Here is a 15,119-nt window from a genome sequence, read left to right as displayed (position 1 = left end):
ATTATCCATATTGGTGTTGTTAACCATCCATTTAAAGGGGTACTTTTTAAATACTTACTGTATTTTTATAATTAATAAAAAGGAAAGGGCAGTGTATGATTTTAGCCTAGAAATTACTAAGTCTTTTCTCTAAACTAATTTATGGTACTGTAATTTTCTTCACTTGGTGGTGTATTAATACATGTAACAGTATAATACGTACAGGATTTCTAATATATGTGTCATCTTGTGATGAAATGTTGAAAAGGGTAATATACTAACACCTGATTGTTGGTAATCTTTAGATACTTGCTTTTTTTTTCATTGTTCTAAGAATAATTCCACCAAATGAGCTGATGTATGAATAAAATCAGCACTATGTAGTGTAATAGCAGAATGATGATTTGTACTCTTAGTTTTAAGAATACTGTCCCTTGTATTTGACAGGGAGGAATGCGAAGTTCAGGTCATTGGATTTGAGGGAGCTATGTTTCAGAAATTTTCAACCATGACTGAAGCCCAGAAATATGTACAAGAACAGGGTACCGTTAATCCTGTCGTGGATCGACGTTCTGAAAGCGAGAAGGCTGCGGAAAAGAAAGATTCAAGCAATGGTTCAGAAGCAAAGCCAGAATCTAAGCCAGAATCTTGCAGTGAGTTCTTTTGTGTTTTGGAAGTGATAGGTCAAATCATAATAGACAGTTGGAATCTGCCCCTCTTGATTAGTAACAAAATCTAATTAGCATCAAAGATTTGCATATACTTTGCCTACACCATGAAGTTCCCAAGAGCCAACTCACATATGTAGTTTATAGAATAGGCTATGATTTGCTTTATTATATGAAACTGCTGTTCATTATAAAACAGCAGCTCCATATAAAGTAAATGATAGGCTATCCTAACCAGTATTGTGAAAAATTCAATTTCACTTATATAACTTACCCGGTGGTTACATATAGCTGTCGTCTCCTGATGCCACGGCAGAATTTGAAATTCGCGATATCGCTAATGGTTTGACAGGTGATCCCTCTACTCCCGCCCTCTACCGGGTACCGGGAACCATTCCAACAATAAATCAGAAGTTTCCTGCCGTCGGAACCGGTAACACGGTTCCTCTGCTGGTTGGAATTTGGATTTGATCATCTTGGTTTTCTCCTTTTGGTGATGTACCTTGAGTTTACTGATCTTTTTGCTAGCGCTATAGTTATTTTGGTTTTGATATTGTTGTCCTTTTCAGGAATTATTTTGAATTCTTCACGATGTCTGACACCGGCTCTATTCAGTATAGGGTGTGTAGTAGTGGGTGTAAGACTAGACTTCTTAAAGCTTCACTTGATCCTCATTCTACGTGTGTTAGTTGTAGGGGACGTGAATGTTCTTTTGAGAATACGTGTGAAGAATGTAAGTCTCTAACATCTCAGGAGTGGAAGGCACTTGGAAAGTATATGAGAAAGTTAGAAAAAGATAGAATCAGAAAGGCTTCACAGAGATCTTCTTCTAAGTCAGTGAGTAGCCAGGATATTCCTCTGAATTCTGTTAATCCTGTTCCTATTAAACCCGTAGTGGTCTCTCCTGCCCTCGACTCTGTATCTCCCGATCCCGATCCCGTGTCAGTATTACGAGCCGATATGGACTCGAAATTTGTCTCTTTCCTCACCACTATGCAGAAAATGGGTGAGACAGTGCAAGAAGTGGTAGTTAAGTGTGATAAATTACTTAGTGCAAGTGTAGTGGAGGAGGTGGTTGTTCGGCCCGTTCGTTCTCCTAGGTCTAGGCCCCTGTCAAACTCTCCAGATCCTGGGAGGAGGCATGCCAAAAACCGAAGGGAGGCGAGCGGGATCTGCTCCCGAGCAGCTGCCCCCTCAAGCAATCCTGTAGCCGTATCCCAGGATGCTGTCGCTCACCATTGGAAAGGTGTTGCGAGGAAGTGTTTTTCGTCAAGCGACTCTAGTTCAGATGTTTCCTCTTATAGAGGTTGGCGTAATAAGACTTCTAGACCGCTGAAAAGGTCTCGCGATGTTTCGCCTGCTGCGGTTCCCAAGAAGGTGGTGGCTGCCGAACCTTCTTGTAGTCTTTGGGAGGAGCCTGAAGCCTTTTCTCCGGCGGTTTCGATTTATCGCCCTTCTCTCATAGAAGTGGAGAAGCCGAACACGCACACTCCTTCGGAGCCTTCTCCAGAGCCTCCTCAAGCGATAACTCCTGCGGCTCCAGACGTGTTTGTGGATCATCCTTCTACTCCTCCCGCGCCTTCTATGTCGATGGATCCTCAACCTTCGGTGTTTGAACAGATGAATGCCAAGTTAGGCAGTATTTTGGAGCTTTTTGGCAAGTCTCTTTCGTCCCCGAATGCGCTCCCGACCGCCTTACATCTTCCGCAGACTACTGTGCAGTCCTCTTCGCAGGCTCCTTTTCAGTTGCCTCTTCAGGCTCAGACTCTCCATGTGACTCCTCTTCAGACGCCGCTTCAGGCGCCTGGTCGGATTCCTTTCCTGACTCCGTCTATGGCGCCACGTCAGACTCTCGCTCGAGTGCCAGCTCAGCCGCCAGCTCAGCCGCCAGCGCGGCCGCCAGCTCAGCCGCCAACGCAGCCGCCAGCTCAGCCGCCCGGATTCGTCTCAGTACAGGCTCAGACATCTTCTCCTGCTTTCTCGCACCCTCCTCGGGCGCATCAGGGTGTGACTTCGCCGAACAGGATTCCTCTTCCGATGGAATGTTCGCCAGTTTCGTCGAAGGAAGCTTCGGATTTGGAGGAAGAAGGAGAAGTACTTACAGAAAAAGACAAGCATTTGTCGGGGTATAAGCTCCTTTTACGATCCTTTGTTGACAACTTTGGAGATTCTTTTGCGCCTTCCGTTCCAGTTTCTCCTAGTTCGCAGTGGAAAAAGGACAGTAAGCCTGACTCCTCGTCCTCGTTCACGCGTCTCATCCTCTCGATTTCGGCTAAGAAAGCTATCAAGAAAGTTAACTCTTGGCTTTTGGAGAAGAGGGAACAGGGGAAAAATGTTTTTTGTCTTCCCCCTTCGAGACTTTTGTCAAGGAGCCGTGTCTGGTATGACACTGGAGAAGTTTTTTCCCTGGGTGTGACTGCCTCCGCTCAGGGAGACTTTTCTAGTCTTGTGGACTCTTCCCGTAGAGCAGCCCTTAATACTGCTAAGATTTTCTTTTCGGAAAATGAACTGGAGCATCTTTGCAAGAGTGTTTTCCGTGTTTTTGAAGTTGTTAGCTTCCTGGATTGGGCCATTGCTTCGCTGGCCAGGAAAGTCAAGTCATTTGGACTTTCGGAGGAGCAGTTGAAGGATTTTGCCTCGGTACTGGATTGTATCGATAAAGGCATCTGTGATGGAGCTTCGGAGCTCGCTGCCATTTTCGCCTCTGGAGTGTTGAAAGAAGAGGACAAGATTTGGTGCTCCTTCTTGTCGAAAGGGGTCTCATCGAACCAGAAGTCTGCCTTGCTCTTCTCTCCTTTGGACAAGAAACACCTTTTTCCACAAGAGATTGTGAGCGAGATCGCTCAATCTTTAACACAGAAAGCGACCCAGGATCTTTTATCCCAGTCAGTGAAGAAGCCCAGGAAGATAGCTCCGGTTCTTTCTGCTTCTCGGAGTGCTCCCTCCACGGAAGCTCCTAAACCATTTCGAGGGAGTGCTCCCGTTCGATCTTTCTCCAGGTTTCGTGGGAGAGGTAGAGCCTCGTCTAAAACCACTCCCTCTTCCATCAAGAAGTAGGCCCGTAGTCCTCCACACAGCAGTAGGAGCCAGATTACACCTTTTCTGGCAGACCTGGTTTCATCTCGGAGCAGATCCTTGGACGGTCCAGGTCCTGAAGGAAGGATACACCATTCCGTTCATCAAACACCCCCCTCTCACAGAATTTCCTGTGAATTTGTCAGCTTACTCGGAGAACTCCGAAAAATTTGCTGCCCTCCATCAAGAAGTTCTCGCCTTACTGGCAAAGAGGGCCATAGAGTTAGTGGACTCTCCGCAGGAACCAGGATTTTACAATCGCCTTTTCCTGGTAAAGAAGGCCACGGGGGGTTGGAGACCGGTGTTGGACGTCAGTGTCCTGAACGTCTTTGTCCTGAAGACGAAGTTTTCTATGGAAACGACCCAGTCGGTATCAGCAGCGCTTCATCCTGGAGATTGGATGGTTTCCATAGACCTTCGGGACGCCTATTTTCATATTCCAATTCAATCGGAATCGAGAATATTCCTGAGATTCGTGTTCCAGGGCCGCATTTATCAGTTCAGGGCCCTCTGCTTCGGCCTGTCGACAGCTCCACAAGTGTTCACCAGAGTTCTGTCGTCAGTAGCAAAGTGGCTTCATCTGGACGGGATACGAATCTCCATGTATCTAGACGATTGGCTTCTCAGGGCAAGGTCCAGACAGATGTGTGTGGAGGACCTACAAAAGACTTTAAGGCTGACGGACAGCCTAGGTTTGTTAGTAAACAAGGAAAAGTCATGTCTCACTCCTTCTCAGGAGATAGTTTATTTAGGAGTGAGACTGAATTCAGTTCTTTTTCAGGCTTTTCCGTCTCTCCAAAGGATCGACTCTTGCCTGAACAAGATAGACGAATTTCTCGTCAGACAAACTTGCTCGGCGAATCAGTGGATGAGCCTTTTAGGAACCTTGGCCTCAATAGAGCAATTTGTAAGTCTGGGCAGGCTCAACATGAGACCACTTCAATTTTACTTGAAGCAGAAGTGGCAAAGGAAGAAGTTCCCAGACTCCTTCGTGTTCCCATCTCGGAAGGAATCAAACAGGACCTCCTTTGGTGGAAATCAGAAGGAAGGCTAGAGGAAGGCTTGTCTCTAAGCCAGTTGAGCCCCAACCTTACGCTTTTGTCAGACGCATCGGACAAAGGGTGGGGAGCTCTTCTGGGGAGAAAGGAAGTGTCGGGACTTTGGCAGATTCATCAGAGAAGCTGGCACATAAATCTAAAAGAGTTGAAGGCGATTCATTTGGCTCTAATGCACTTCAAGACAGAGGTAAGAGGGAAAGTAGTGCTGGTTCAAGCAGACAACACCACGGCTCTCTCTTACATCAAAAAACAGGGGGGGACACACTCTTTCTCTCTGTGCGAGGCAGCGAGAGACCTACTCCTTTGGGCGAAAGAGAACAAGGTTGTCTTGAGCACAAGATTTATTCAAGGCTCGAAGAATGTAAAGGCGGACATTCTCAGCAGGAGAGGACAAGTCCTCTCCACAGAGTGGACGTTACATCCTCAAATATGCAAGAAGCTTTGTGCGATTTGGGGATGTCCTCAGTTGGATCTCTTCGCCACAAACAAGACAGCTCGTCTACCACTGTATTGCTCCCCAGTTCCAGACGAGGAGGCGTTTAAAGTGGATGCCATGCTTCTGGACTGGTCAAATCTGGATCTGTATGCCTTTCCACCTTTCAAAATGCTAAGATTAGTTCTGGCAAAGTTCAGAGGTCATCAGAACGTCAGAATGACTCTGATAGCCCCCTTTTGGCCGGCCAAGGAATGGTTTCCGGACCTACTACTGCTGTTGACAGACTTTCCGAGAGAGTTACCGTTAAGGAAGGATCTACTCAGACAGCCCCACTTTCTGAGGTTCCATCACAATTTGTCCGCTCTTCGACTAGTCGCCTTCAGACTGTCGAGCATCTCCTCAGAAAGAGAGGATTTTCAAAGAGAGCTTCAAGGGCTATTGCTAGACCCAGAAGAGAATCCTCTGATCGAGTGTACCAAGCTAAGTGGGTCCAATTCAGAGCTTGGTGCAAAGAAGAAGGAATTTCGCCTTCTAAGACCTCTATAGCTCAGTTAGCTAACTTCCTTCTTTTTCTTCGTGAGAATAAGAAGCTTTCTACCCAGACGATTAGGGGTTATAGAGCTATGTTGTCTTCTGTGTTCAGACATCGAGGATTAGACATTTCTAATAATCAAGACCTCTCAGACCTGATTCGTTCCTTTGATACGACCAAGACAAAGGAGTCAAGAACAGTAGCTTGGAACCTGGATGTAGTTCTTAAATGGCTGATGTCAGATAGATTCGAACCGATCTCCTCTAGTTCTTTTAGAGATCTGACTAGGAAGACACTTTTTCTTTGTGCTTTAGCATCAGCTAGAAGAATCAGTGAGCTGCATGCTATTGATAAGAGAGTTGGATTTGCTAAGGGCAATGCCATTTGCTCATCAATGCTGGGTTTTTTGGCTAAGAATGAAAATTCCTCACGTCCTTGGCCGCGTTCTTTTCTCTATAAAGAACATTTCGGAGTTAGTGGGGCCTAATGAGCCTGAATGTCTTCTCTGTCCAGTGAGAGCACTTAGACATTATGTGCAAAGGACCAAAGGTATAAGAGGTAAGAGTGATAACCTGTGGTGTTCAGTGAAAGATCCTTCTCGTCCTCTTTCTAAAAATGTGCTCTCCTTCTTTTTAAGGAATTTGATTTCTGAGGCACACGGACAATGTCAGGACTCAGATATCAAAGGTGGTTTAAAGTCAAAGCTCATGAAATTAGAGTATGTCTACGTCTATGGCCTTTAGACGTAATCTGTCTTTGAAAGACATTATTAAATCTACATATTGGAGAAGCAATTCTGTCTTCGCATCTCATTATCTGACAGATTTGCAAACCACATATGAAAATTGCAGTACATTGGGGCCATTCATTGTGACTAACACGGTATTGGGTGAGGGAGAGAGGATGTATCCCATCCTCACTAACTTTTCTCCTTGATTATTGTTTGTTTTTGTATTTTTAAGGTTGTCTGAAGATACAGGGAGTTTTTTGAGTATCTTTCAGTCTTTTAATGTCTTGGTGTATTTCTTAACCCGTTGTGGTGATCCCTCGTTTTTCATTGTATTTTATGGTGATTTGTACTGCGCCCTGAGCAGGGGCATTATAGTCTTGTCCGTTACGGTCACATCCTCAACGGCAAGTACTTATTATTGTGTCCGACACATGGATCCATATATCCTGTCGGTACAATAAAGGCCAGCAGACTACAGAGGCAGTAACCACTGAGTTAGCGGTCTTTAAAGGTAAGGAACCTATATCTTTGGATAATTCCAACAGTTGTTATTTTAGCTGCCATTGTCCCACCACCTAAATGTGTCAATCAGCTATATGTAACCACCGGGTAAGTTATATAAGTGAAAATGACATTTTTATAATAATATAAAGTTTCACTTATACTTACCCGGTGGTTACATAACGAAGCCCGCCCTCCTCCCTCATATGGACAGGTAGGCATGAAACTTCTGATTTATTGTTGGAATGGTTACCCGGTACCCGGTAGACGGGGGGGGGGAGTAGAGGGATCACCTGTCAAACCATTAGCGCTACCGCGAATTTCAAATTCTGCCGTGACGTCAGGAGACGACAGCTATATGTAACCACCGGGTAAGTATAAGTGAAACTTTATATTATTATAAAAATGTCATGTTTAAAAGATTTTTTTTTTTTTTACAAATTCAAATAAAACTTATTTTTATTGCAGTGTCTTACCGAACAATTATACAGCTGTAGGTTCCCTACGAATGGCAGACAATAGATTCAAAAATTCCGCGGTGGCGCCGCCATCGCTGATGTAGGTGACGTCATCTCCCTCCACTCAAGGGAGCTACTGGTACAACTGTCCAGGTAACATGAATTCGTTCTCTGCCGGCTTCTGGTGAACATCGGTGGTCGGTGCAGACTTTTTTCTTCATTTATTGGGAAATATTATCTCTCCAATATCGGTGAAGTATTCAACTCCGTGTTTGTAGGATTGAAGCTGAATTTCTTTTCTGCAATTTTGTGGTCTTACCATCATGTCGGACTCTAGTCCTTCAGTAGTTAGGTTTTGCGCCGGAGGGTGCAAAACTAGGTTAGTTAAATTAATTTATGATTTTATACATTTAACTTACCTGTCAGATATATACTTAGCTATTAGACTCCGTCGTCCGACAGAAATTCGAATTTCGTGCACACGCTACAGGTAGGTCAGGTGATCTACCGCCCTGCCGCTGGGTGGAAGGAATAGGAACCATTCCCGCTTTCTATCAGATTTTCTCTGTCGGCGCTACTGACAACAACGTTGTTAGCTCCTCCGGCTGATTTTCGTTTTTTGCATCGCAATTAATCTTCATATTGGATTTTTTGGTGACGTATTTGGATCGTTGTATTGGCATACGCTATTGTGGACCGTTGATTGGATTTGGATTGGATTTTCCATCATGTTGTCTGACTCTGGAAGTGTGGTGAGAATGTGTGTGAATGAGGGCTGCAAGGTGATAATGCCGAAAGCATCGGTTGATCCTCACACTGTTTGTAAATTGTGTAGAAAGTATGAATGCTCTTTCAATAACACTTGTCACGAATGCGAGAGTTTGAGTGCTGAAGGGTGGAAGTCGCGATGCGCCAGCCAGGCGCGAGGCACCAACCAAGCGCAAGGCGCTTCTCAGGCGCGAAGCCCCAGATGAGAGCGAGATTTCTCCCAGGCAAGAAGCGCCAGCCAGGCGCGAGGAATCAACCAGGAGCGATGAACCAGCAAGACGCAAAGCGCCAGACAGGAGCGAGGCGCCAGCCAGGAGCGAGGCGCCAGCCAGGTGCGAGGAGCCAGCCAGGCGCGGAGCTTCAGTTAGCAGTGATTCTTCGTTTGGAAGTAGATCACCTTCCAAACATAAGACTCTTCGAGAAAGCCAGACACCAGACAAAATAGATGGCCCTTCGAAAGTAACGGTATCTACTTCGACTTCTCAGGGCATTGCAGAGATCTCTTTGGAAGGACAAGAGAAGAAAACTGATAAGTCTGGCAGTCCTTCTCCGACCAGAAGTATTTCTCCCCGAGAAGGAAGGTCCCTGAATAAAGAGTCTTCCAAAAGAACTCGTTCCCCTGCTGATAATTTGGAACTTGAGGATGTGTCTGATGAAGAGATTCCTACTAATGAAGGCCTTTCTAACTATAAGGACTTAGCTTCTCTTCTACTCCAAGAATTCAGAGATTCGTTAAGTCCAGCAGCTCCTCCTTCTCCTAGATCGCTCTTCTCAAGCACGAAGACACCAAAGTCTTCTTCATTTTTAAAAATGAAACCTGCGATATCGATGAAAAAAGCTCTGCAGTCTCTTAATACTTGGATGATCACTAAGAAAGAGTCCTTGAGAACGGTGTATTGCTCTCCTCCTTCCAAACTTGCAGGGAGGAGAGGCATTTGGTACAGGACGGGAGAAGCTATGGGCCTGATGCTCCCTTCATCGGCAGAATCGGACTTTACCAGCCTAGTGGATTCTTCAAGAAGACACTCCCTTAATTCGGCTAAAGCTTCTTGGAGCATGTCCGAGTTAGACCAGCTCCTAAAGGGACTTTTCCACGTATTGGAAGTTTTCAATTTCCTGGATTGGTCCCTTGGGGTGCTGGCTAAAAAGACCCGAGATCCAGACTTTCTTGATCCAGAGGTTTTACACAGTATCTTGTCGTGCATGGACAAAGCAGTGCAAGATGGTTCGGGAGAACTGGCCTCTCTTTTCGGGTCAGGAGTGGTCAAAAAGAGATAACCTTTCGGGTCTTTATTGACCAAAGCGGTATCTCCTTCTCAGAGGTCAGCTCTACTCTACGCTCCTCTGTCGGATCATCTATTCCCTTCTCAGTTAGTTAAGGACATCTCGCGTTCACTATCTGAGAAGGCAACGCAAGATCTTTTGGTACAATCTACCAAGAAGAATAGACTGGCAGTACCAGTTGCCAAGAAAACGGCTCGTACTCATCTTGTGGCCTTTTGTGGAGGCTCCTCATCTCGACCCCCAACGAAAAGAAATACTTTCGACAAACGAGGAAGGTCTTCCGTCCGACCGTTTAAAAAGTCGAAATAGCATTCAAGTCCTCCAAACTTCTGTAGGTGCCAGGCTTCTAAGGTTTGTAGAAGCCTGGGCCATGAGGGAGGCCGACCCCTGGACTTTGTCTGTTCTGGAGAAGGGTTACATCATTCCTTTCCTAAACAGACCGCCCTTGTCTACAACTCCGAGGGAACTGTTGGCGAAGTACAAGGACCCTGTTCTGAAAGAGACTCTTCTTCAGACGGTGGTAACGATGCGGAACAAAAAACCGATAGAAGTAGTGCAGGATCCTCACTCCCCGGGATTTTACAACCGCCTTTTCTTAGTCCCGAAGGCTTCGGGGGGATGGAGACCTGTCCTAGACGTAAGCATCCTGAACCGTTACGTGGAGAAGAAGAAATTCTCCATGGAGACTTCTGCTTCGGTTCTTTCAGCTCTTCGTCTGGGAGACTGGATGGTCTCCCTGGACCTTCAGGATGCTTACTTCCATGTTCCAATTCACCCATCGTCGAGGAAGTATCTCAGGTTTATGACACAAGGAAAGATCTTCCAGTTCAGGGCCTTGTGCTTCGGCCTCTCTACGGCCCCCCAGGTATTCATGTACCTGATGAGGAATGTGGCCAGATGGCTTCATCTAAAAGGGATAAACATCTCCCTTTATCTGGACGATTGGCTCATCCGAGCCAAGTCGGAGAAGCAATGTTTGGAGGACTTGCACACAACATTGAATCTAACACAATCTCTAGGATTACTAATGAACCTCGAGAAATCGCAGATGATCCCCAGCCAGAACTTAGTTTATCTGGGGATTCGGATGGATTCTCGGGGTTTTTGGGCTTTTCCTTCCCAGGAAAGACTCGTTCGGGGCTTACAGAAAGTCTCGAACTTCCTAGGGAAAGAACGCAGTTCAGCGAGGGAATGGTTAAGCCTTCTGGGGACTTTCCTCTCTAGAACAGTTCATTTCCCTAGGAAGACTCCACCTACGCCCTCTTCAATTCTTCTTAAAAAGAACGTGGAATTGGAAAGAAGGACAATTGACAGACACTTTCTCGATTCCCTTAGAGGTGAAGAATCACCTAAAGTGGTGGCTGATCCCTCTAGAAAAGAACGAGGGCATGTCTCTGGAGGTTCGGAACCCCGACCAAATATTATTCTCAGACGCATCAGAGAAGGGATGGGGGGCAACTTTAGAGGCAAAAGAAGTGTCAGGCTTCTGGAAGAAGGAACAGGAAGCCTGGCATATAAACGCCAAGGAACTGTGCGCAATTTTCCTAGCCCTAAAGTTCTTCGAACCAGAGGTCAGAGATCAGGTGGTACAGGTCAACTCAGACAATACCACGGCGTTGGCCTATATCAGAAAACAGGGGGGGGGGATGCATTCGTTTTCCCTTTACGAGATAACGAGGAATCTTTTAACATGGACAAAAGAAAAGAACATTACCCTCCTAACGAGGTTTGTGAAAGGAGAGAAAAATGTGAGGGTGGACAGGCTCAGCAGAACGAACCAAGTCCTCCCCACAGAGTGGACTCTCCTCTCGCAAGTGTGTCAGAGCCTTTGGTCCCTGTGGGGGAGGCCACAGATAGACCTGTTCGCAACCTTCCTATCCAAGAGGATAGAGAACTTCTGCTCCTCGGTGGAAGATCCAAGAGCTATAGCGGTAGATGCCCTTCTGTTGAATTGGTCAGGCCTAGACGCCTACGCCTTTCCCCCATTCAAACTACTAGGAGTAGTTCTGAAGAAGTTTGTGGCGTCAAAAGGGACGAGACTAACTCTCATCGCCCCGTTTTGGCCCTCTCAAGATTGGTTCACAGAGGTACAGGAATGGACGGTGGACTTCCCCAGATCTCTTCCAAACAGGACAGATCTGCTCAAACAACCCCACTTTGAGAGGTATCATTAAAACCTCCCTGCTCTCGCTCTGACTGCCTTTCGACTATCGAAAGACTTATCAGAGCGAGAGGCTTTTCGAGCAAGGCTGCGAAAGCTATCGCTAGAGCCCGGAGATCTTCAACCATTCGGGTCTACCAATCGAAGTGGGATGTGTTTAGAAGATGGTGTAGAAGGAAGAAGCTGTCCTTCTCCGATACCTCTGTGACCAACGTAGTCGACTTCCTGATTTTCCTTAGAGAGGACTCTCAGTTATCGGTTTCTACTATAAAAGGCTATTGAAGTATGCTTTCTGCTGTTTTTAGAAATAGAGGCCTAAAAATAGCGGAAGACAGGGACCTTCACGACCTAATAAGATCATTCGAAACCTCAAAATCCATATCTGCTCGTACTCCTAGCTGGAACCTGGATGTGGTGCTAAAGTTCCTTTCGTCGGAAAAATTTGAACCTCCTCACCTTGCTTCGTTTAGGGATTTAACGAGGAAATGTATTTTCCTGTTATCCTTAGCCACCGCTAAAAGAACGAGTGAAATCCACGCCCTTGATTCTCGAGTGGGATTTAAGAAAGATTCAGCTATTTGTTCTTTCCAGACTCTGTTTCTGGCCAAGAATGAAAACCCTTCAAAACCCTGGCCCAGGAGTTTTGAAGTGAAGGGTCTTTCAAACCTGGTGGGAGAGGAGATAGAAAGATCTTTATGCCCGGTAAGGGCTCTTAAGTTCTATCTTAAGAAGAAGAAAGAACTCGGAGGATGTCAACAAAGTCTATGGTGCGCTGTAAGGGATCCAAAGAGACCCATGTCCAAAAACACTTTAGCATTTTTTGTTAGGAGCGTAATTACAGAAGCTCATGAGAAATGCACTGATGAATCCTTCAAAACGCTTCGAGTGAAGGCTCATGAGGTAAGAGCTGTGGCCACGTCTTTAGCATTTGAGAAAAACATGTCCATGAAAGACATTTTGGATGCGACTTACTGGAGATGTAACTCAGTCTTCCCATCCCATTATCTAAAAGACGTCAAGGTTACCTATGAGAAGTGCTTCTCTCTAGGTCCTTTCGTATCAGCGGATACAGTGCTGGGGCTTGGAACACATACCGATCCTTAAAATTTTTATATATTTTTATATATTTTTATATATTTATATTTGTACGAAGACCTCCCTTCTTGGTTTTCTGCTGGCAAGGATACTTGATGTCGCACAGGCGGCCGTTGCTTTTGTCAGTAGGGAACTGGGAATGTGTCTTACAAGCTAGGTTGTACAAATTTTTTTTTTTTATTATTATTATTATAGTTTTGTTTTGTACTATTACGGTATATGTATGGTTGTGTTTTGAGTTATTGGTTGTTTGTGAGGAGTTCGGGGATAACTCCTTGCAATCTTAGTACTAACACGGGTGTTAGGTTAAGGTGATCGGGATCGGTGTTGTGCTCCTTGAATAAGGTTCTTGTCAAGTAAGTGGATCAGCACCCATTGACATAGTCCTTCCAGGCTCTGCCGAGTAAGCGGATAAGACCCCTTTGGCAGACCCACAAGAACTCTTAGCCATAGATCAATATTTCGCTGAGGCTCTTGAGACGAAGCAGACTCCTGGGCAGTAACCATGAAGTCTTCCGTCTAATCAGGTAGGAACCAAGGTTTTACTTTTTTATTACCTACAACGTATGTTGTGATTCCTGTCTATTCAGTAGTTAGCTGTCTTTTACCCTCCTCCAATGGTGTGAATCAGCTAAGTATATATCTGACAGGTAAGGTTAATGTATAAAAATGATATTGTTATGATACAATAAAGTTTTATACATACTTACCTGGCAGATATATACAATTAATTGCCCACCCAACCTCCCATCAGGAGACAGGTGGTAGAGAAAATCTGATAGAAAACGGGAATGGTTCCTATTCCTGCCACCCAGCGGCAGGGCGGTAGATCACCTGACCTACCTGTAGCATGTGCGCGAAATTCAAATTTCTGTCGGACGACGGAGTCTAATAGCTAAGTATATATCTGCCAGGTAAGTATGTATAAAACTTTATTGTATCATAACAATATCATTTTGCACACTAAGTGCATTAAGTGTAGGGGTTGTGAGTGCTCTAGAGATTCTACTTGTGATGAATGCAAGGATTGGAGTGAACAACAGTGGAAAGTTTTTGTTTCTCACTCGGGTAAGATAATTAAGGATAGGAAGAGGAAGGCGGCTCTCAGAGCTGAAAGTAAGACTAGTTTAGCTTCTTCTGCTTCTTCTATCGAAGCGCCTGCTCCTATTCCTTCTCCTTGTCCTCTTATTATGTCTCCGATCTTGAGTCCTCCTACTCCTGCTCCTGTAAGTCCTTTGCCAACTTCCCGTGGAGTTTCTCCTGACACCATTGCCAGCCTCGAGTCTAAATTTGAAAAGAAATTTGATGTATTAGCTAATACGGTTATGCAGTTACGTTTATCTGTAAAGTCTTTCATAGAAAACGCAGCGCTCTCTTCATATCAACGTGAGGGAGCTATTAGCAGTGTTCCTGGGACTAAAGGCATTCTCTCATCTCGTGATGGGACAGGTGGTAGCAGTTCACGGAGACAACTCCACAGCACTTTCCTACATCAGGAAACAAGGGGGAACGCGCTCCTTCACCCTCTACAACCTTGCAAAAGATCTGCTTCTGTGGGCAGAAAAATTTCAGTTTTATGCATTCAACTTACCTGTCAGATATATACTTAGCTATAGACTCCGTCGTCCCCGATAGAAATTCGAATTTCGCGGCACACACTACAGGTAGGTCAGGTGATCTACCGCCCCGCCGCTGGTGGCGGGAATAGGAATCATTCCCGTTTTCTAAGACAGATTTTCTCCATCGGCCGTGACAGCAACATTGTTGTTGTTACTCCTGATTTGATTTTCGTGTTTTTTCATCGCTATTGATCTTCTAAGCCGGTTATTTTGGTGACGTATTGGATCTATGGTTTGGCATACTCTTTCGTGGACTGTTATTTGGACTTGGTTTTTGGATATTTCTCATAATGTCGGATTCTAGCTTTACGGTTAGAAGACAGTGTGTAAATGAGGGATGCATGGTGAGGCTACCGAAAGCTTCGGTAGATCCTCACACAGTTTTGTAAGGGTGTAGAATGAATGAATGCTCAATATCTAACACCTGTGATGAATGTGTAGGTTTGAATGAGGAATAATGGAAGAATTTAAATTCCTATTTAAGGAAATTGGATATGGATAGGGCTAGGAAGGCTTCCTCCAGAAGCGTAAGTAGGTCTCGTTCTAACGAGTCACTTAAATTAACACCTAACCCTAAACCTGTATCTTCTTCCTCTTGTACTAAGACTGCAAATCCAGCAACGGAAATTGCAGATCTTAAAGCTGTACTGCAAAGGATGGAACGTAAAATGCTGACATTACAAGGTAAGCACAGTGATAGTGATTTAAGTGTCTCTAGTGCAGTGGAGGGTGCGTCTGATCGGCTTCATCTCGCT

General features: G+C 45.2%; 2 protein-coding genes across 2 annotated transcripts in view; one reads left to right on the top strand and one right to left on the bottom strand.

Annotated features, from left to right (window-relative positions):
* Positions 1-15,119, bottom strand: part of LOC135214251 (alpha-ketoglutarate dehydrogenase component 4-like) — a 381,447-nt gene that overhangs the window by 137,668 nt on the left and 228,660 nt on the right. The window lies entirely within an intron of this gene.
* LOC135214249 (ribonuclease H1-like) overlaps positions 1-15,119 on the top strand; it is a 99,618-nt gene that overhangs the window by 37,918 nt on the left and 46,581 nt on the right. Inside the window, exon 2 of the mRNA XM_064248313.1 lies at positions 427-632. Coding sequence (XP_064104383.1) covers positions 427-632 — 206 coding nt within the window. The remainder of the gene's footprint in view (positions 1-426; positions 633-15,119) is intronic.

This window comes from Macrobrachium nipponense, chromosome 45 (genome assembly GCF_015104395.2).
Source record: "Macrobrachium nipponense isolate FS-2020 chromosome 45, ASM1510439v2, whole genome shotgun sequence".
Classification (NCBI taxonomy): Eukaryota; Metazoa; Arthropoda; class Malacostraca; order Decapoda; family Palaemonidae; genus Macrobrachium; species Macrobrachium nipponense.
Note: the sequence above shows the minus strand (reverse complement) of the source record. Positions and strands in the feature narration are given on the sequence as shown.